The following is a 23667-nucleotide window of genomic DNA, read 5'->3' on the forward strand; positions in this document are numbered from 1 at the left end:
ATTATCAGGGTAATAAACAAGATAATATTATTGTGCAGAGGTGGTGTAAGAATGTGAAGAAGTGAGAAGAGTGAAGTAAGAATTAAATTATGAATATACTTTATATGACACTAGCTGACCCGACAGACGTTGGTTTGTAGATAATAAAAAATACCATTTTATAATTGATTTTATAGGAATTTGCCAATAATTTTTCATTACATCAAAAATGATTTCAAAACATGTGCTCCTTGTTGTTATAATGAAATTGTTTCACAGCAGAACTGTCAAACCGTGCGTCAATAAATTCTCTCGCAGAAAATATGTCCATCCAAAACAAATATTGGAAAATAATAATTAAGTGTCCCAAATCGAAATAAAAACAATCCTATCTCTCAAGTTGGACGAAACTGCACTCCATGAACTAATTCCCATTTAAATCCGTTCATAAGTTTAGGCGTCCATCGCGGACAAACAACGTGTCACGTAATTTATATATATTAAGACTATTCACATTCAGCAAGTAGGTGAGTGTTTAAATAAGACAAAGCTTCATAAACACAGTTTATTAATCACAATTAAACCTATATAATTATCAACTCTTACTATAATCATTGGCACAAAATCACATAACTAGTCAATGATTTATCAACATGATTCATTGATTGAGAAGGTAACGAAATTTATTTTATATAAAACAAAAAAAACCGTAAACATAGCTTAAAATTCACAATTTTAAAAATAATATATAAATAAATTGATAATTCAACAAAATATAGTATTCCCTATACGAATTTATCATAGATACTTTTGTATATTATCTGAAAATTCGGGAAATAACATTCGCAATAATATTGCTAATCAGATTATTGTAAGTATAGCCTAATTATACACTCGCATATAATTAGTAACGTGAAGTCATAAATCATATTATACAATATACTTATTTACACTAGGAATTAAAAGTAATTTAACGTGTTTTATATAATATTTGCTTTGGTAGTAGTACTTACAAATAACGAGAATGAACGATTAAATGTTTATTAAAAGGAGTTTTATCGGTACTTTTTTTGTGTAATGATTTATTATATAATATAATGATAAAAATATATTTAACCATTCTTTTAACCCTCTATTAAAGATCCTAAAACAGTTAGCTTATTGCCAACATTCAAACACCCACCCAATGTCCTAATAACCATTACATCATCCAAAGGAGTGTTGTAATTAAATTGAGTACAACATTACAACACTCGTTTGGATGATGTAATGGTTACTAGGACTGGCTTTTTTAATGTTAGCAGTAAGCTAACTATTTCAGAATCTTTTATAGAGTATTTATATTATGGGTATAGATAAAGTGTTCTATGCGACTATTGATAATTAGGTATTAAAACACTCATGTGATACTATTATCCACATGAACCCACATTCGTGTTGTAATACCCCTTATTACACAACAGTTGCATAAACTACTATAACCTTACGATAAGGGTTAACATTTGAGCTAGATCAGTTCAAATGCAAATCTGTCATCATAATTGCGTGGGATCATTTTTTATCCAATACCCAAGTTCGAGAATAAGGATTTTTCACATCTATAGTCGTATACATTTACTTTTCTATTTTTTTGGTATTACCTATTAAATTTCGTGTAGGTACAGACGACTTACTTTCATAATATAAAAATAACAGTATGCTTATAATATGAAGAATGCACAGGCATTGTTAAGAGATGAAAGGGCTACTCTAAGATAATTTATAAGGCTAGATAGAGCCTGGGGCTAGATTTATTACATTAGAGTGTAATTGACGAGCTACGTCTTAAACTCGCAATACGTCAGTCGCTTTCTTTGATTGTGCCGCTATTTTTTTTTAATTATTCACACGCACATTTCGGCCCGGTCTTCTTTCGGTATATTACAATATCAAAGGTTAAATGAGAAATGTGGACAGTATCCAAAATGTAAAGATTTTTTTTGTTCATAAGTATTGCCAGAATAGAATCGATCCTAGTTTTTTTTTAATTGAAAAAAAAATTTTTTGAACTACAATCGATCTAATTCATTTTACGCTCATTTATTCGGCTAGATAGACTGTGACAGCTGGGAAAACGTCGAAAAAAATTAAGGTTGAAAGTTAACATCTATTTTGAGCAATTCACGCACACTAACACAAAGTGACTTGTAAATCGCGAGATTAAGACGTAGCTTCTTACGCACACTAAAGTAATAAAACTGGCCTGTTTTTTCAGCGGTTGTCTAACAGCAAGAAGTTTTACGTGTCAAACACATCATCTACCTACATCAGTCATTGTGGGAATTCACAGAATCACTCACTAAAGTTCTTAAGGCACAGGAGTTATGTTTCTTTACAAGCATAAATTACAATTTCGCAATAACTTAGTTATAATAAACACCCATACTGATTTGAGGTCTACGTTTGTTATAGAGTTCCTTAGAACTATTGCTATCCTGTGAGCTGTCTGACAACCAAGGATTTTGTCCTGAAGAATTACGGACTTTCCTTTTACGCAGACTCTCCGTTGGTCCCACAGTAGGTCTCAACAATTGTTTGAATCTGAACGGACCGTAGTCATCATCTGTACTGAGTGTAGGTTTCGCAAGTATTTCTGGAGAGTTCCGTAAAATTTTTCTTAGATCAGATTCAGGGTCATACGTGGGACTGTAGACTGGCTTGACAGGCGTTTCGGTCTTCTGAGATTGTTTCACCAGTTGGAATATCTTATTACTGAAAATAATAACAGAAAACTTTAATTAATCGTGTGATATGTTACTAAATAAATTCGAATGCTAGCTTTGAGATGTGAGAGAGCTTTTACTTTATGAATGAATTCAAAACAATTTGTTATTTTTTTAAAGTGATAACCCTCACTTCTGGGATTAATTACACAAATTAAATTTATGAACGATGAGGGACTCGAAGCCTCGCATTTCGTGCGAGCGCTCTTCCAACTGAGCCAATAATTCGAGTGATGTATCGTTGATAAATCTTGTATATCTGGTTCAACTCTCTGTGTCATCTAAAGGATCTACTTTACAGTTAATAACCTGCTCAACCCCAATAATATCATATTAGGAAATTGACTTGTGATGTCGCTCTTTCAAATCTAAACAATTTGTTATTTTTTAAATATATAAAAAAAAATGTTTTTAAATGAATTCCATTAAAAGTCTTAAATATTTTGAGATCTTTCGTTGAACTTAATGACGTGTAGATGTGTATATTTGACTAAAAGATTATACCACTAGTGAAGTAAACTAAAGTCGATATTAATATGATGTACGAATATGCACCAGATATTAAAAGTTTTAAAACTCGAAGCTGAAAAACTGCAGTGATTTAAAGTGTTAAATGTGTGTGTACGTCAAGCAATGAATGTAGGGAACGTATTTTTAGTACCGACACAAATTTGTTAACAAGAAAATATTTAACAGTATTTATTACGGGTTGCCACTAAAAAAAGTTACATATTATACAAAATATAAATAATATGGAGATAAATTTAGATAAGTAAGTAGAGGCTCAGCTTATGATTTTTAAAATAATATTTATGTACAAAAACTCTGGTTTTTTGCCATGATATCGTAGCTTTAAGGCTATAATCCACACGTACACCACGGCGGTGCAACCAGTCGCCGCTACTAATAAAATTTATACAGCTCTATAGACTTACTGGTGTCCATTTGGTTGTATGTATAGAGTCTAGTTTTAGTAGCTTACGGACACCACGGTAGCGCGACTGGAGGTCTATTAACAAAATCAACAACCGAAGTTTCGGTCCGAAGCGAAAGAACGTCGAACTTCAAATTAAATCCTATTACGAAAGTACTTCGGATCCGAATCGTGCGGACGGATATCGTTTCGGAACCATTGACATTATTGAATTTGGGAATAAGGTAAACGAAAGACAAAATGTCTAATCGCTAACTTTGTTTCGATTTTCGGATCCGAAACACTTTGCTAACTGGAAAATGTACGATCCGTCAACCGAAACTTCGTGTTTCGATTTTCGTAATAGGGCTCCTGGTTGCGCCGCCGTGGTGTCCCGGTGAAATATAGCCCTTTACATTAACCTGCTGCCCAATGCTTCTATTTAAACAGCAATAATCATATTATCCTCGTTAAGTTCGGGAATTGAAATTTCTTTCCTCGCAATAAACAAACAGAAAGCTTTTAATGACAGACGAATTAAAACTATAAAACTATTTAGCTGAGAATTCTTTTAAAATTATTAAGACAATTAGGCTTATATTTGCACGAAAAAGATTGTATGACAATTGGTGTCTAATAAAATGATGACAGTTACATAGGTAATGTATGTTCAAGCGAATTTCGACCTACTTGTTTATGATGACTGTAGCAAAATGACATTAAGGTGGGTCACGATTCAATTTAGTAGATATTACGTGTTATAAATATAGGACACACTGTATATAAAATTTGAATTGAAGTAAACTCTTGTGTGCAGATGATGATACTTATTAAACCAGCTACCCATACCGTTGCAAGTTCTCCTCGCTGAGAGCATGCGATAAAATGGCACAAATTAGTAAATGTCACAGCCAAATAGTATTCGATATCGTCGTCGGAATCGTACCTGACTAATCCACCGCACTGTCGATTGCAGGGGAAGTTCTGCCGGTTCTGTAGCGGCTTATCTTCGTAGTTGTTTGACCTATAAAATTACAAAGTAGTAATATGAAAACTAATAATTGCATTTGCAATTAAAGCTTCTTTATACAGAAAATGTGTCTTCAACAATCAGAAACAGATATATATTTATTTATCAAAGTGAGTGACAATAACATAAAATACTGCGACAACACTTAGTAAACGTCAGTAAGCTACAACAGTTCGTAAAGGGGCTTTAAGAAGGAGAGAAGAACTGATAAGAAACTCCCAGCACATATTTTAAATCATACAACAACTTTTTTCAAATTCAAATTCAAATATTTTTATTCAAAATAGGATGTGAAATCACTTGTTGAAAGTCAAAAAACTACCACCCATTCCAAAATGAATGCCTCAGGCCTGAGAAGAATGGGCGCAACAAACTCCGCGGCCTTTTTTTATCAAAAATATGTTTTACAATTAACGTAACATTTACAAAGTAACGAAGTAACATTGTATAATAAACTTATTATTTAATAGCCTGAGGGCGGTCGCTCCATTCCCAATCTGTGGTATCATTAAGAAAGTCATTTATGTAATAGTAACCTTTACCACACAAACGTTTTTTAAACAATTCTTTTGCATAACATAGTACTTTTGCTTTGAACATTTTCTGGGATCCTGTTGTAAAAGCATATACATCGTCCGACAAAAGACTTGCTAACTCAACTAAGTCGAGAAGTAGGCATTATAAGCTACGTCGTACGTCGTAGGCGTACGTCGGTCCGCTGACGCGCTGACCGAAGGACCGACTATACACGCGGGTGTAACATCATAGGCAAAAATCCTAAGCAAAAATTCGTGTTGTGGCATATACGAATATATTGCATAAATTTCTCCTTCAATTTTACGCTCTATAATAACTGGATAAACATGACAATATCTTCTCCGTCTTTTATTCCGTAATCGTTTGCGTAAGTAATACGCACATATAAAAAAAAGAATTCATTTTTCTTCGCAATTGTACACGCGGTATATTATATCAAGTTTATTTATAAGTTAATCTTAATCTTTAATCTTCAATTCAATTTCAATAATCCGTAACATTTCTCGAAACCTTTGTAGGCCTCCAACGAAACTCGCGTTTATTATTATAAGAATTATGTGGGTCATGCATTCATTAACCTGAATCGAATTGCGAACTTATAAATTCAGGACTCCTGAATAGGTAATGAACAAGCGAACGCATACATTTTTTATTTCTTTTTTAACAAGGATAAACAAGAAATTGGGCACCTAGTGATACGTGATCATTGCAACACTTTTCTAGCCTTTAAAGCGGTAATACAAAGATATAAAATAAAATAATAATATATAGAATATAATATATTATATAATCCAAGATGGCTGCCGGGCAAAGGCCGCCATCTTGGATTTTTGGAGACCATTGGAAATGATATTCATATCGTTGTAACAATTATGTTGTGCGGTGGCCTTCTTAGATTACAAAAATGATTCTTTGTTCTCTGCACCTCTGAGAACCTCGATCGATATTATTACAATGATAATAATTATAATATTAAAAAGGATTTTACGTGGCAGCCATATTGGATTTCAAATATAAACTTCGTTTTGCGCCATTGCGTTAAACTTTGATTCACTTTCCATAGTTTTCTTTCCCGTTACACGTTCTATGTCAAATCGACCTAAAATTACTTCGAACTCTCAAAATTTTTGTGCAAAATACCATGATATACGGTTGAGTAGTTAACACACATACTAACGCTTTTTAATATTGAGTTAAGAAGCTTTTATCTTCAATATAAACTTATCGAACACAAATATTCCGTCAGGGTTGGTAGATAGTAGTCAATAGTATAATAGGAGGGGGTCATGATCAAGGGCGTTATTTTTAAAATATCACCTATTCCATTTTCAAGTGGAGTAACAATATAGTGACATACATGAAAGTCATTTGTTTTTTAAAATTATAAAATCTACTTAGAGAAAATGTCTGAACATGTAGCAATGATTATAGCTTTTTTAGTAAAAATACCTATATATTTTGTTCATTTATGATTACCTAAGGCTTATGTTTGTAATATTTGCATGTAAACAGACTTATAGTTGCATGTACATGGAATAAAATCTATTATTCACTTTTGTAGATGATTGTACTTTTGAGGATAATATCATGATAACGACCAAAGGAAGCAAAGTCCATGTCGTTGTTCATTTGTTATTCTAGCTTAATGATGTTTACATTATATTGGTTAAGTTTCTCGAATCAGCTGTTTTTTTTATTTAAGAGTAGGCAAACGGGCAAGAGGCTCACGGGATGGGAGCGGAGAGGTAACTGCCGATGGACATCCGTAACCACAGGTGTTAAGAGATGCGTTGCCGGCGTTTAAGGTGGAAGTATGCTATTTTCTTGAAGGTCCCTAAGTCGTATCGGTTTGGGAAAACAGCAGCCGGTAATTGATTTATAGTATAGTTAGTAAGAGTGTGAGTTCATCCTTATACTTTTAATAAACTATTATTACTTATCATTCTGCCTCAACGACCAACTCAACTCTCGACAAGGAAACTCAACGTCAAATACTGTGGAAGTACGTGAATAGCACTGCAATTAATATATGTAGTTTCGCATAGGTCGGCATATCGACTTTACCCATTAGCTTTATAAACATTACTTATATATTTTTGTTCAGTTACTTTCACCCGTCCTCTATACGTAAAACCAAAAATATTTTGTCAGCTTTTTATGTACTGCACTCGCGAAGTTTTATATATGAGGTTGACAGTTACGACCCTTATATGTGGGAGGATTGAAGGTTATAGGTACACCCTGTTTAAAAAATAGACGATTTGCTGCCAAATATTTTTTAGTTTTATCTTCTATCTAGGACAGTTTACGAGCTTTTTTGTTTATGATCGGATCTGTCTCAATAGATTTCACATATAATATATTAGATTATTATATTTTGTGTAAATGTTTGAGTTGGTCATTGAATAGTTTGGATTTGCAACAATAGTCTAGTCAACAAGTTAAAAAACGTGTTAACTCTTGATAAAGCTCTTAAAAATATCAGCAATGGCTCAATCAATTCGGAATGACATCTAGAAAAAATGAATCGAAAGTATGTATTATATTATATATGAGTATATAAAAATTGCAATTATTATTAACAAATTAAGATAAACAAAAATATAGCATTTAGTTTTTTTGTAGTTCTCGTGTCCAAGGTACTTGAGTTGGTGCTGGGGATGCATACCTCGTAAATATGTCGATCTCTGTGAGTTTCAAATTCAAATATTTTTATTCAAAATAGGATTCAAAATCACTTATTGAACGTCAAAAACTACCACCCATTCAAAAGAGACTGCCTCAGACCTGAGAAGAATGGGCGCAGGAAACTCAGCGGGCTTTTATTTTTTTTTTTATTTAAAATATGGATTACAATGTGATATCGTACAATAAACATTTATAATTCTTTAATTATAAATGTTTATTGTACAGCCTGAGGGTGTTCGCTTCATTCCCAGTCCGTGGTGTCATTAAGAAAATCGTTTATGCTATAGTAATCTTTCCCACACAAAGTTTTTTAACAATTCTTTTAAATTTCGTAATCATATTGGAGAAGCATATACATCGCCCAACAAAAGACTTACTAACTCGACCCAGCCGAGTAGTAGGCATAACAAGTTTATGTTTGTTCCTCGTGTTAACATTATGAATGTCACAGTTTCTAGTAAATTCCTCAATGTGCTTATGAACATACAGAACATTATCAAAAACGTACTGAGAAGCAACAAAGTCAAAATGTTTATTTCTTTAAATTTTTCTCTTAATGATTCTGTAGGACCTAGGTTATAAATCGCGCGAATAATTCTGCAGCAAAAAGAGCCCTTTGCCCTGTGCTTCCCCGGGGCGTAAAAAGAATAGGGTAGTCCCAGGCCCAAGGGTGTCGTAAGAGGCGACTACGGGCTTATTGAAAGTGGGAGATTCACGCTACCGTCTTTTGACGTCAGCACAATCGGGCCAGACTCGTCCGGGTTACTTACCACACTCGCACAGAATACCGGCGTGAAGTAGCGGCCTAGTGCCGCTATGTTTCGCATAGGTTAGTGTCGAGGACCGGAGCCCCCCCCCCCTTCCCCCCAAAAAAATATGAGAGCGGTATCAAAAGAGAAATTACCCCAGAAGGGTACCGGCTCATATAGAGCCGGAGAATCCCTCCCCGTGCATTCGCGCTCTGGCTGTTCCTCGTATTCTGGGTAGGGCACAGTACCGCGCATGACCAAGGACAAACGAGGCAGTTAACACCACGGCACCCCGCTCCACGCTTAATGTGGACTTTTGTAACATAAGGGGAATTCACTCCACCTTAAACGCCGTCCACCACCACAAACAAAATTGAGCACAATTTTATGCCCCATGCCGGGGTATGTGTGTACGTTAGGGAGGATATCTGCTGTCGCGCGGGTCGTAGGAGGACAAACGAGCGTACGGGTCAGATGGTGTTAAGTGATCACCGCCACCCACATTCGATTGCAACACCAGAGGAATCTAATCATTTCCCAAAGTAACTATGCACGCGCAATAAGCCGCGGGTAAAAGCTAGTTTGATCATAATTTCGATCTAGGGTCAAAACCAAAGAAAAAACAATCGAGAATGTTTGTATGGAAAAACGGCCACTATGTTTTCTTTTAAGGACTAGAAAAGACATCCTCATTGTGCTAATGAAAAGCTCGATTAATCCACATTAGTCTTACCATGTCTAAATAATCGTAAATTCTGTTTGCGTTTTCGGTGTTGAGTTTTATTTTCAGTTATATTCAACGTCTCGGCAGCGAACAATTATTTCTCAGAATCAGAATATCATAATACGCACTCATTTAAGATAATCACCATGATAGTAATCAAGTTATTTAGCCTAACCGAATGATATTTTAGTACGCTTTATAATGAGAAGATTGTAATTAGTTAATGACGAGGCATCGTAGTTACTTATTTGTTTTTTCTATGAAGATAAGTAAAAGCTACCATACGGTTCACTTGATTGTAATTAAAACGGGCGCCTATTTTTTATGGAAAAGGAGCGTACGGGAGGTACGGTCACCTAGTGTTAAGTGATCACCGCCGCCCACATTCTCTTGCAACAAGGAATACAGGAGCGTTTCCGGCCTTTAAGGTACGCGCATTTTTTCAAGGTACCCTTGTCGTATCGTCCCGGAAACACCGCACAAGGAAGCTCCTCGAAAATCGCACTGTGGAGGACAGCCACACGTCCAGATGGTGGGGATGATATCCTTATCTGTGGCGTGTCGTGCGGAGGTGGAATTCGGTGGCAACTCTCTATGGTAAGTAAATATACTTCTTTTCTATTCCACTGAGCGTTACACAAAATCATGGAAGATAAATTAGTATTTTTAAGCACCGTAATCTTTCATAACTTAGGAATATGAAAAGAATTCGGAACATCGCAAGTTAATATCATTATATACATAATCTGGTTGTAAGTATTGTTATAATTTCAAATCTTCTATTATTTTACTCAAATTAATAATGTTAAAAAGTTAGTTGGATGTTAGAAAACTTCGATTATATTCCCCCGTTTCAAATACATGCTAATATTATTACCTATAATACTTCTTAATATTATTTTGTTTAAATAAAATGTTGCTGTGTATATAAGGGTCTCTACCCTTATATACGTATGTTTATGTACGTACCACCATTTTGTACTAAAGTGACGTGCAATAAAAAAAATTGATTTAATTTAAATCACAATAATAAAAATTTTGTGGCCATCTGGTACAGGTTCTTCATTTAATAGAAGGTCACATCCATATGTTTGTACAATTTTTGTAACTGAAATAAATATTTTTCGTTTTCATTTATTCAAAATCGGGTGTTTAAGGCGAAGAGTAAGCAGAAAACACGCAAACATGGTGTTTTTAAACAAGTTTTGTGGTGAAATTATAGCATTTCGAGCTATGAATACTACTTAATCCTGTTACACATATCCTTAAGTCTTATTTGTAGGTTGCTAATGCTTGCTGTTGGTTATAGTTAACACTGCCGAGCCTTTTTGAACTACCACATTTCTTTGAAGTTAAACAAGTTTTTTGGCAAGGCGTGACGCATTTTTTTGGTACATCTCTCAGAAAAGTTATTCTTGTAGCTTGAACTTTTTTGTGTAGGTTCATTTATTCAGATTAGTAGTGAATAACGAGGATTGTAAGCATATAAACTGTTTTCCACGCAAGAATTTTGAAAATATTGGCTTTGTTACACAGATGGCGGGCCGGCAGCCGTGAACTCATATCGCTCAAGGTCGGTGGCATTTAGTGTCGCCTTAAGAATACAGAATTGCAGTGATTGCATTCTAAAATGGGATGGAGACATTGGTCAGTTTTAGGACACATCAAACTCTAGGTATGACTACCTACTACCTATACCTAAGTAAGTTCGCACATCGTAAATGGTATGTGGATAGATATATCAACACATCCTCTGTCGAATGCAATACAAAATTGGGGCTCCCGCGTGCTGTTTACACTAACAAAAACGTACGGCGGCGTGGGACACCGGATAGCAACGAATTTCGTTACTATAAAAATATTAATTTAATTGATTAACTAAAAAAAAGGGCAGTTTCCACTGAATTCCACTGTCTAAAATAAAAAAAGTGTGTGTATACTTATGTATGCACGCAAGAAGTTATACTTTATTGGCGTAACAAAACAAACCCTTAAAATTATTCATTCGTCGTGCTATTCTACGTTTGTAGAAATAACTAAATTGTAAAAATCGTGAAATAAATTATTGAATATTAAGAATACGGCTGTTTTGCCTTGAAACTGTACCTGTCCTAATAATGGACGAAGAAACCAAAAAAATTAATTAATGTCGCAAACGTCAGAATTTTTTTGCAAACTTTTATTTTTAAATGTTGTTGTCCACAAGCAACGTATAATAGTCAAAGAAGTTTATCTTCAATAACATCAAAAAGGTACTGTAAACGTAAAATTTAGTTTTGCTTTTATGTCAATGTAATTTTTCAGTTATAAACCTATATTAAAATATGATTTAAATATTCGTTTATTGTATTTTAGTTTGATTTGGCCTTTGGCCTTACAATAAATGTAATTTGTCAGAAATGTGTCAAATGGCAATAATTGTTAATTGTCAATTATCTTAATATATATAAATTACGTTACACGTTGTTTGTCCGCGATGGACTCCTAAATTAATGAAAGGATTTTAATGGGGTTTACTCCATGGAGTGCAGTTTGGTCCAACTTGAGAGATAGGATAGTTTTTATTTCGATTTGGTACCTATAATTATTATTATTTTCAATATTTGTTTTGTATGGACATATTTTCTATGAGAGAATTTAGTGACGCACGGTTTGACAGTTTCGCTGTGAAACAATTTCATTATAACAACAGGGAGCATTTTTTCGCGGTATCCATAATCTAGCCGGCATCCTGCGCAAAGGAGCGTCCCACTGGTGGCTTGCTTGTTTGCTTGCTTTCGAGAATGCTTCATGTGTATATGACAAGGTTATGGTGACAAGGAGGATACTTATATCATACTTATATGAAAGTAGTTGTGCTAATTCATTTATTTACCTTGAGAGCCTGTTGGCTTCAACCTCATGTCTTGAAGGCTGCCCTCGGACTATGGCTGGAACAAGAGCGAAGCCTGGCGGTGCTCGGTATTCCTGTGGTGGGTTGCTAACATCCGATAGCCGAATCCCGGGCTGGTGGCGACGTAGGTTTTTGTGGAACTCTTGATTATTGTTATGTAACTAATGAAAGAAATATATAATGTTATTGAAGTAAAAACATCATTAGCCGCGTTGGGCAGTTTTTGGTAGGATATATCTTATAGCAGTATATCTGTAGCTATACAGCTGACGTATTGTGCAACATTAATGCTGTGTATATCTTTTATGTGAAATTGAATGGATTAAGTTAAAAGTTCAATGTGTTTTTACTTTGCATTGTTGAAATAGTATTTTTGTTTGATTTATTAATTTAGTTGTTTCTAAACAGAAATTTTAATTGTAATAGTTCTAAGCTTTCACTTCTATCGGCAGTTTCTACAACTGCCATTTTTTTAATGGATAAGAAGATCAAACTAGCATAGCAAGCGATTAAAGATGACTAATAACCATCTTTTCAACACCATAGGAATCACAGTAGTGTCGTATTAATGGAATGTGTACGTTCTTTTTTGAAAGTAACTGAAAAGACTTCAGAGGAAAACTTTTAACAAATACACAACCTTTTCCCTAAGCCCTAAAACAATTATCCTAACAACTTAAGAATAAGCCGCGAGCCGCGACATCTATGGTCGCATGGCGTAGTTCACATTCTGTCAAGTTACCGCAAGCGAAGGTTGAGCACCGTAACTTTGTTCAAAGATCATTTGATAAATCCAGGAAATCCACGTATCCCTGTTGATTTGCGTGAGATCGTAGTAATTCCTAGGTTAATCGTCCCGCGAATATATAATGTGTTTTGCCAGCACACTCAGGAAAATATAGAAGAATCCAAAATCTTGGATAGGAGGTGAGTACCAGCTTTTTCGTTTGATTTCTATGATTCCTGCTCTGTTCACCTGAGTACTCTCTTTTAAATACAGTCCACTTAAAATTCCCTGGCGCAACCAAGAATGTTTCATGACAACATCTTGTAAATGACCAGCACTCATGATGGTGAGGGTATACTGACCCGATCCGCGAACACCTGCAGTTGAGCAGCGCGTTCCAGCACCGAATGCTTCTGGAGATCTTGAATGGGGGGTTGTGGGGCGGCATGATCCGGTGGAGGGGGCGCTTGCCCCTTCAGCTTGCGACGAGTGTTGTAGCCCCGGTAATCTGTTACATACATACAAACATGGAGTCATGCCCGTAATGGCGAGTCGAGATTGATATTTTAATTTTTAAACAATTTGTGATGTTTTTAATGTACTCCTCACTTCTAGGATTTATACACAAATAAAATTTGTTTGTTTTATGACGACACGTCACTCGGTTAGCTCAGTTAGCAGAGCACTGGCACGGAACGCCAGAGGTCGCGGGTTCGTGTCCCGCATCGTTCATAAATTTTTGTTTTCAAATTTTATTTACAGTATGTCTTAATTTTTTTTTGTAATTTAAAAATCGAATTGTTGAATCTGGTTATTGCGTCTCTTGTGAGATAAATAAAGATTCTGAATATAAAGACTCTTATGTATTTAAATGTTTTTTTTTTCCTTTCTCTAAATGCACAATTATCTAATTTCAACTTCATTTAGTTTTCTACGGTTAAATATTGTTTCAGAAATAATAAGATTATATGAAATAATTGTTATTTTTTTAAGTTTTTTCGCTTCTGGGATTCATTACACAAATTAAATTTGAAAACAAAATTATTGTACGATGCGGAACTCAAACCCGCAACCTCTCGCATTCCATGCGAGCGCTCTTCCACTAAGCCAACCGTTCGGGTGACGTATCGTTGATAAATCTTGTACGTCGTGTTTAACTCTCAGGTTGTGGCTTCATCTAAAGAATCTACCTTACAGTTGATAACCTGATCAACCCTAATATTTGCATATTAGGAAATTGACGTGATATGTCGCTCTTTCAAATCTAAACAATTTGTTATTTTTTAAAGTGATAGTTTATCCACACGAACCCACGTTTCGTGCAAGCGCTCTTCCACTGACCCAACCGTTCAAGTGAGGTATCGTTGATAAATCTTGTATGGCGTGTTTAACTCTCAGGTTGTGGCTTCATCTACAGGATCGACTGAATCCATCATGTTTTCAAATTTAATTTGTGTGAGATTTTATGAGATCCACTTATTCAAACTAAGTACCTACTGTATGTATATACGTACGACTTTGTATAATAATAGCAGCCTTATCGTTCTTGATGTTTTCTTTGTTGTTGCTGACGTCATTACTGTTATCTGACGTCATCTGCTTTAAGGCCTTCGCTTTCAACATCGCCTTATTCTTATTTGGTGCGCCTAAAATAAAGAAGAAAGTTGTATATATTATTCAATTAAAATATCAAATGTTCTTCTCTTAGATTAAGGATTGATCTCCGCTGCGCTCCAACTAGATACAGCGTAGTCGCAAAGTGCGGCAACTAATACTACGCCCAAGTGGGCGTACTCGAGCCAATATCGGAGAATGTGTAACGTTGGCGTGCCACATGTTAAATTTTGCTAATACTTGAAACTAAAATGCTGGGTTGCGTAGTAAAACTCTGTAAAAATAATACTACAAGAAATAAGAAAGACACTGGGATCACTTATCATCAGTAAGTATTTTGTATTTTATCCGTTTCAATGTAAAAAGCGTACATAAGTTACAATATTTGAAAGATGCCATTGAGTGTCAAGTTGCCGTTATAAAAAAGCTATTGTTCTTAGAGAGTGCGGTATCTAGTTGGAGCGCAGCGGAGACCAATCCTTAATCTAATCACCATTACCCGTGACCCGTATGCTCGTTTGTACTTCACACTAAAATATCACACTTTCACTAAAATATCACATCAATTCCACCTTGTATGCTTCTAAAGATAAAAGTCACTACCACTAGCGCCACCTATTGGGCACTAACATAACTATGTTCGTCGGTATGTACTGATCGGATTAAGTATATAGTTTCATTTCGAATGGGACAACGGTCCTCGAGTTTTAGGCGAACATATATAGACACCCATATTCTCTTTTTATTTTTTATAGAAGAGGAGCGTACGGATTTTAAGTCACCGCCGCCGAGATTCTTTCGCAACACCAGAGGAATTGTCGTTGCTGGCCTTTTAGAAAAGTACACGTGCTTTTTTTGAAAGTGGACAAATGGACATTGCTTAGTCATATAATCGAGCTTATTCTAACACTTCCACCGCTTCGGAAACAAATGGCGCTCTGAGAGAGACGAAGCGACTCATGAAACTCTCCCAGCATTTTTTTTTGCGCTCATTTTAATAAGATTGACAATATTGTATATTTGTCAATTTTATAACACTATAAATAAGGGATTGCTAGTAACTAATTCTAGTAGGCCGCATAAGATACATAATAGCTTTAAGGGTAGATGTATACACTTTTATAATAAAGTCCCAGCCACTGTTCAGGCTTTATCTATAAATAAATTAAAATGTTACATTAAAAAATGGCTCTATCGTAAATCCTATTACTCCACAGCTGAATATCTAAGTGATCGGACAGCCTGGGACCAGATTATGATTATTTTATAGCAATAGCAATGACAGTACAATATTGTATATATTATTAAAAAGAGCGCAAAAAAAAGAATGCTGATAGAGTTTCTTGTACCTCATCTTCTCTCCCAGAGCGCCATTTGTTTCCGTAGCAGCAGTAGTATCTAGTATATTAGAAATCACATCAAAAAGAATTCTAAAGGAATCAATTTTGAGAAAATAAATGCCATTTATGCCTTTTATGTACTCGTATATCCTATATTATTATGTCAACTTATTGTCTTATGTCATAAAGCTATAAATAAAAACTCCTACAACTTTAGTTAACTTCGAAGAGATCACTGAATAGCGATATGGCCGCCTAATCGTCCTACCATTACCATAAGTTTTATGTACAAATTTTATATTTTATATTTTTTATTCATTCATTTATTCATTCACCTTTCTGCTGCTTCCTCATGTTTTCCTGCACCAGTAGCTGTTCCCGCTGGAACTCGCGCGCTATCTGCCTCTGCCGTTCCTGTAGCCTCTTCCGGGTGAGCCAGCCGCGCACGTGGCGCTGTAGTGTGAGCGCCGATATTGCCATCTCTGCGCGCATCCGACTGTACCGCCTCCGGGCCATCCAACCTCGAACCCGCGCTTGGACTAACACTATTTTCTTGATCTAAAAATCGGACAGTATTAAATTTTGCTGAAAATTTCAAATTGGTAATTTGTCAAACATAGGAAAAAAAAAGCACTAGACATAATCTTTTTGCAGTATAACATTCCCACAGTGTTTTTACTAGACACAAATACCGCTCCGGAAACATGTGGCGTTCTGAGAGAGAAGAAGTGGCGCAAGAAACTCTCCCAGCATTCTTTTTTTATGAAAATAAGGACTCATATATTGGATGCAGCACCTTACAAATAATTTGTTATGTATATTACAACAGCCATTGTAAAATACTCTATTTGATTGAAAAGAGTGCCCGTTGAATTTCTTGTATTTTCTTCTCATGAGCTCAACTTTTTAAGAACATATTGTAGTAAATATTACGAACATATTGTTTTATATATATTTGTAGTGACGATTCAAAAGCCCATAAAAAAAAAGCCTTATTAGCGAACAACAAAAGAGTTGAAGTCTACTGCGTGACGCGACACGAACTTTTCGACCCCCAACCGGAACCTTATCTTCTCCACCAAGTACTGAACAATGTCGGAGGCCTTGGTGGTGTGGTGAAAGCGAGAGACGTAGATATACGTCGCTGGGATTACGGGACGCAGGAGCTGGTTCTGTCCTTTAGTCCCAGTTTAGGCCTAATTGAATGAAGCTTATGTGACTTTGACTTCGAGCTTGCCAATCGAGGGTTCTGTACATATTATTGTGACCGGTATAAGCTGATCATGGAGGAAAATATAATTCAATGTCCTGACAAACCTGTTCTTCGTAAATTCTCGCCAGGGTTTCAACGTGGTAGTATTTGAGGAAGACTTTTGACTTGCCCAATGCCCAACCATCCATTCTCAATCTGACCAGCAAAAGTCGACAAGAGTCCCGATTCGGCTTGATTTCCTCATTGTAGCTAAACGCCAAGAATCCATACCTAAAAAAAATATAACAAATTGTTAACCTAAAAAGGGTTTTTCGTACAGCTGTTCACAGCCACTCGATTAGGTAGTTACCAGTGGGAAGCTCCTTTGCACAGGAAGCCGGCTAGATTATCGGTACCACAACGGCGCCTACCTGCCGTGTAGCAGTAATGTGTAAACATTACCAACGCTCATCTGTTCGTCGAGCTATGTGCCCTTCACACTGCCACTTCAGTTTCGCAACTATCAGGAATATGTCGCAGGGAAACTCCGAACATAGCACCCTCCATTGCCCTCGGAGCGACAATAATCTATAAAGCCTATAGTTAGCGACCACGACTACGTTCCTTATGTCATCACTGGACACTGGCACACTGGTTTAATAACCTTCGTCTTCAGACACTATGGTATTTTCGACGAGAAGATTTTACGTAGCTCTTCTCTGCTATTATGATACACGTGAGATAAGTTGCTCACTATGCACGACGCTGTGGGTTGCAGTAATCGTAAATCAGTCGAGTGTCTAGTAAGCATTGCTGACGAGTTTGATACGTACTTCTTCAACACACTTGTGAGGAAAAGATAAACATGTATTGCATAAATCGTTTAATTAATAAATATGAAAGTTATGGGTAATGGCGCGCATGTTTTTTTTGCACCAAATGTAAGGTGATACATATAGCCATTCAGCCTACTTCAAAAGTATAATTTTATCACTAAAATGCATATATTTTATAATAAATTACTGTGAGTTATAAATAATTTGATAATAATAAATGATTTTTCGTCTTAGTTAGGGACACCTTTTTTTATTCCAAGAATATAGATGGATTTTCAGAAGCATAAAACCTCTTTGTTGCTACAAAAAATAAACTACCCGGTTAAATTGAAAATACTCTGTTTATCGCTCATATAATTTGAACTATTACTATGTCGGTTTATGGCCCTAAGAACGATGTCAGAAGGCTCACTTTACGAGCAAGTGTGTTGAAAAACATTTTTTGCAGAGTTGATATCTCAGTAGGCCTTCCCAGAAAATTATACATTTACTACTTCATTTATTGTTTGGTCACTCTTAAGAAAATACTAGCCGTTTTGGCTTCATTTGTTATTTTGAGAATTAATGAGCTGTATAATTTATAACAAACAACGCAAATAAAACGCATTTATTTTCTCAAAATTGACTTCTTTAGAATTCTTTTGCTGTCAGTTCTAATATACTAGATACAAATACCGCTCCTGAAACAAGTGGCGCTCTGAGAGAGAAGAAGCGGCGCAAGAAACTCCCAGCATTCTTTTTTTTAATGAAAATAAGGGACGAGACGAGCAGGACGTTCAGGTGATGGTAATTGATACGCCCTACACATTACAATGCAGTGCCGCTCAGAATTTTTGAAAAACCCAAAAATTCTGAGCGGCACTACAATTGCGCTCGTCGCCTAGAAAGATAATATGAAAGTTAAGTCTCATTTGCCCAGTAAAGCTCTCGAATCCCAACCACGTACCGGAAGACGTAGTGTTGGTAGGCCCCCATAAGATGGATTGACGATCTAGTCAAGATCGCCGGAATACGTTGGATGAGGGCAGTACAGGACCGATCGTCGTGGTGATCTTTGGGGGAAGCCTATGTCCAGCAGTGGACGTCTTCCAGCTGAAATAATGATACTACTATGATTCCCCTAGTTTATATAAAACAATACCTTTTGATGAAGTCTTCAAAAGTAAGCCGATGCGAGAATCCATTTTGTCTTATTGTTATTGTTTCCAAAACTCCAGTGTACCTCAGTTGTTTGAGTATCTTTGTTGAATCGAAGTGCTTTGGGGATCGAGTGTCGTTGGGTTTCAGACATCTGACAAACTGCGGAGTTCCACTGACCATCTTTTGTAGTAGCTCCATCAAAGAGTATCGGAAGTATGTAGCCACGGTTTGCTGAGCACGAGATTGGGAAGCGAGTCCACGGCTATTGAAACGGTCCTAGAATTATTTACGTATCATAAATAATCTATTTCATTTTTTTGCAATCACTGACCTCTTCTATATACCACTGAACTGGCGGCTGTCAAAGTACTTTTGTGCCTGTTTGATATTCGCCATTTTGGCGCTGTCTGCCATGTAGCGAGTGTCTGCGGTACTAAAACTATTGATGACAACCTTAGCAAATATCGAAAGATGTTGGCAAACTATTTACAAAAAAAATATTACGTTGATTCTTCGCGTATAATTAACACGGAAAACGAACGAAATTAATTCAAAATGAAAAAATACTTCAGGGAATTGTACGTTCCTTAGTATCCATTTTTGTATTATACGTCTTATTATTAAAATTAGTTCTCTGGACGCTCGCGAGTGACGCTTCAAATAGGCAAAAAAAATTTCCTGTCAAACATGTGGAACAGCCTGTCCAGTGGTATTTATACAGGTCAGTGTTTGCAATACTTAAATGTGTATGTGGCAGGTATACTGTCAAAGCCGTGATATTACAATTTCACTAGTGATATTAAAATTAAACAGTTGCTAGTCAATCGACTTCATTTGTTACAATTAAATTGCCTGGTTTTAGTGACAATATAGTTGATAGTGTACCCGTAACATTAAAATATCACTTAAACCAGGTAGTAAAATTAGGATTTAAAATCATATATTGAAATCTACCACCCCTTCAAAAGAGTATAACTCAGATCTTAGAGGAACGGGCACAAGAAACTCAGCGGTCTATAATTTTATCACAATAATATCGTACAATAAAATTTATTATTATAAAGCCTCACAGCGGTCGCCAAAAAATCCAACCATGTTGTGTTATCATTACACATCTTTAACACATAACTGCTTTACAATTCTTGTGAATTTCGTAATAAATTTGTTTTGTACATTATGTGACTCAAGTGGTTGAAGAATTTGCTCTACCCAAATAGATGTTAAGTTTAAAATTCAATAAAAGACAACATTTGGACATACATACATGAGTTCAGGATAGATGATATTTATACTTTATTAGCTAGAATTATGAAACATTTATTAAAATGTGACTACACTACAAAATTTACTGCATATTTTTTTGTCACAATAAAGGACGAGACGAGCATGACGTTCAGCTGATGGTAATTGCTACGACCTGCCTGCCAATTACAATGCAGTGCTGCTCAGGATTCTCGAAATACCCAAAAATTCTGAGCAGCACTACAACTGCGCTCGTCACCTTGAGACATAAGATGTTAAGTCTCGTTTGCCCAATAATTTCACTAGCTACGGTGCCCTTCAGACCGAAACACGGTAGAAATAGGCGCCGTTGTGGCACAAATAATCTAGTCGGCATCCTGTGCAAAGGATCCTCCCACTGGTTGGTGGTATATTGAAATGATATTGTTTGTACCTGAAAATCAACTGCCATGGAAATATCTAATGTTCTTGGATCGAGGTTTCCTTGCAGAGGTGAGTACAGATTTCCCGTTTTCGTGATTGGGCATTGGAACAGGAATCTGATAACGTCATACTGGCTCTGCCTCATCAATTGGACGACTTCCGGCGGGAGGAAGTTACGATTTTTCTCTAAGAAGCCATCGGCTTGGTAGACGACCCGGCCAGCGAAGTGATGCACGGCAAAACATACAGCATCCGATTTTGGCCGCACGTAATGTTTACTTTTGATGTTTCGATGAAATTTCTCTGAAAATTTAAGAAGGTAGCCACTATAGAAAAGGTTGAACAAGTATAGGATCGAAACTATGAATAATCAAAGTACTTATTACTTAAAATGAGTTTCAAAACCAAAATATTTAGTTTTATGTTTATGGATACTGCCACAGGGTAGGTAGGAATGGATACTTATATATTAAATATTACAATCAAAAATAGTAATATAAAATTAATCCTATTAATATTATAAATGTGAAAGTTTGTATGTCTGGATGTATGTTTGCACTTCTTTAACGCAAAAACTACTCAATGGATCTTGATGAAGCTTTACAATAATATAGCTTACACACCAGAATAACACATAGGGTATTATTTATAAAACTGTCGCGTGAATTATACTTTATATGGCAAAACAACGTTTGCCGGGTCAGCTAGTAATTAATAAAAATAAAATTTTGTATTACTTATATATCATAATGAAGATTGTAATAATATTAGTCTATTCCAGTTAAAAACCATAAAATTACAAATAAAATCTCATAAATCATCAAATTATACTATCAAAAATAGCCTAATTTAGAGCCAAATATCCTTAGATCATTTATACATCTTGATGGACTGTGACAGCTGCAAAGACCTCAAATAAAATAGTGACGAACTGTTTACATCTATTTTCAACAACGGACGCACATTAAAACAAATTCACATATATATAAATCTATCGCGAGAGCAAAACGTAGCTGTCATGCAACTAAAGTAAAAATAACCAGTTGCACTCCGGGAGTGCCGGCAGAAGTGGAAGATTTCACACAAAATTGCTTTATTTATCAATATAAAAGTAATAATAAAATAACTAATTACAATATTAATTTATTACGCTATGGTACACAAAATGACAACTTATATTACATAAAAAAATTAACACTTCAGAACTATTACAATTATATTACATTAAAAAGTTTATCTATCAGAAAATCAACTTTCATTCATAATTTCAACACGACTGTCTTACAAATTATCGATCAGTTCACGTGTAGTGACACGAGTTTAACAATTAATACCTTCTACCTCACTTCAATAAAAGTAGCCTGTTATCATGCGTTGCCTAACAGCAAGAGGCTCTACCTAGACGTATTAATTATCTAAGATTAAGGCTGCAAATCATTCTAATTAAATCATGGCGATGATAAAAAAATGTGTGTGTACTTATGTATGCACACAAGAAGTGATACTTCTTTCGCCTAACGTAGACAAAAATCATTAAAATAAATTATTCCTCGTGCTGTTCTACGTTTTTAGACAGATTTTTTTTGTAAAAATCTTGCAAAGATGGCTTCGACAGTTAATTATTAAGTAATGAATAAGGCTGTATGGGCTTGAACCCTTTGCCTGTCTTAATAATGGACGAAGAAACCAAAAAAAAGATAACGAATGACGCAAAAGTCAGAAAATTTTGTGTTACAGTGATGCGCGCGCAACTTAAAATTTCACTCTCATAATTTTTTCATAACGCGTCTAAAGAAGTTTAACTTCAACAAAATATCGTCTAATAATTCCTTCCTTACATACCTATAAGACTCCTGTCCGTCGACCTCGGAAACCGACTTTCTTCATCAAGAAGTGCCAACAAGCCCATTGGTCTGGACAGCAGCATATCCAAGACTGGTCTATTATCAGAAAACTCCACAAGATCGACAGGAACTCCCTCCGCCATATACTCTTGCTGTTCCCAGGTGAAGATATGCTGGTTGAAGTAGTATTGTATTTGTTCGTTTGCAATGTTTATGCATAATTGTTCAAATGAATTCCTTGTGAAGTTTTCAAACCCGAATATATCCAGTATTCCAACTGACAATTGCTCGTTGCTGTAAAACAAATTGTTTTAAATTTAAGGAGTAATTTTGTACGACACAGAAATACAATTATATAGAAGCTGGTTTTTTTATTCGGTTATACAGCGAAAACTCCTAAACCGATCGGAATAGTACTTATACCATAAGATGCAGTGTCTTCCGGAGAAGGTTTTAGTACCTATATGATATGTAAATGATGTTGATTACTTATCATACACATGTTTGTACCTACCAGGAGTCGAACACAGGACCTCTAACTTAGTGGGCACGGTCACTAACCACTTGTCTTTATGGGTCGACAATTAAATATAACCGGTCACAATATTTAAATTCATAACAATATTGAACACTTTTTTTTAATTGGTGATACTAATAGGTAGTACCTATCCAATTTCTTATCAGTTTTAAGATACACTCACGCCTTGTTCCCGTCGGGGTAGGCAGAGACAATAGAATGCCATTTGCTTCTATCCTTACAAACCTCACGCGCTTCCTCTACATTCAAAACTCTTTTCATACATGCTCGCCGGTTGCGGGTGCTTCGGACCTCTCCTTTTCTCAAAACGTCCCCAATTTGGTCGACCAATGTTCTACGAGGTCTCCCGCGACCGACTTGCCCACACACACTTGCCTTATATATTTGATGTGTCATTCATCAGTTTTAACTGGTATGAATATACTGTAAGCATTGCAAACGAGTTATATTTAAATAACAATGTAATTTTTTTTCAGAAGCTATATTTTACTATATT

The 23667-nt window shown here is 35.7% G+C and overlaps 1 protein-coding gene across 2 annotated transcripts in view; it reads right to left on the minus strand.

Moving 5' to 3' along the window:
- Window positions 1-530: 530 nt before the first annotated feature.
- LOC126966306 (myosin-IIIb-like) overlaps window positions 531-23667 on the minus strand; it is a 99752-nt gene continuing 76615 nt past the window's right edge. Inside the window, exons 12-22 of one of the 2 annotated variants that reach the window (XM_050810277.1) lie at window positions 22632-22927; window positions 20800-21092; window positions 19126-19400; window positions 17274-17439; window positions 16292-16514; window positions 14517-14648; window positions 13365-13510; window positions 12258-12436; window positions 4601-4678; window positions 4504-4521; window positions 531-2730 (exon numbers count right to left, since the gene is read on the minus strand). In XM_050810277.1, the coding sequence (XP_050666234.1) occupies window positions 2382-2730; window positions 4504-4521; window positions 4601-4678; window positions 12258-12436; window positions 13365-13510; window positions 14517-14648; window positions 16292-16514; window positions 17274-17439; window positions 19126-19400; window positions 20800-21092; window positions 22632-22927 (2155 nt within the window). In that variant the 3' untranslated portion in view covers window positions 531-2381. The remainder of the gene's footprint in view (window positions 2731-4503; window positions 4522-4600; window positions 4679-12257; window positions 12437-13364; window positions 13511-14516; window positions 14649-16291; window positions 16515-17273; window positions 17440-19125; window positions 19401-20799; window positions 21093-22631; window positions 22928-23667) is intronic. The other variant, XM_050810278.1, reaches the window with a different exon arrangement.

The sequence above is a fragment of the Leptidea sinapis genome, chromosome 10 (genome assembly GCF_905404315.1).
Source record: "Leptidea sinapis chromosome 10, ilLepSina1.1, whole genome shotgun sequence".
NCBI lineage: Eukaryota > Metazoa > Arthropoda > Insecta > Lepidoptera > Pieridae > Leptidea > Leptidea sinapis.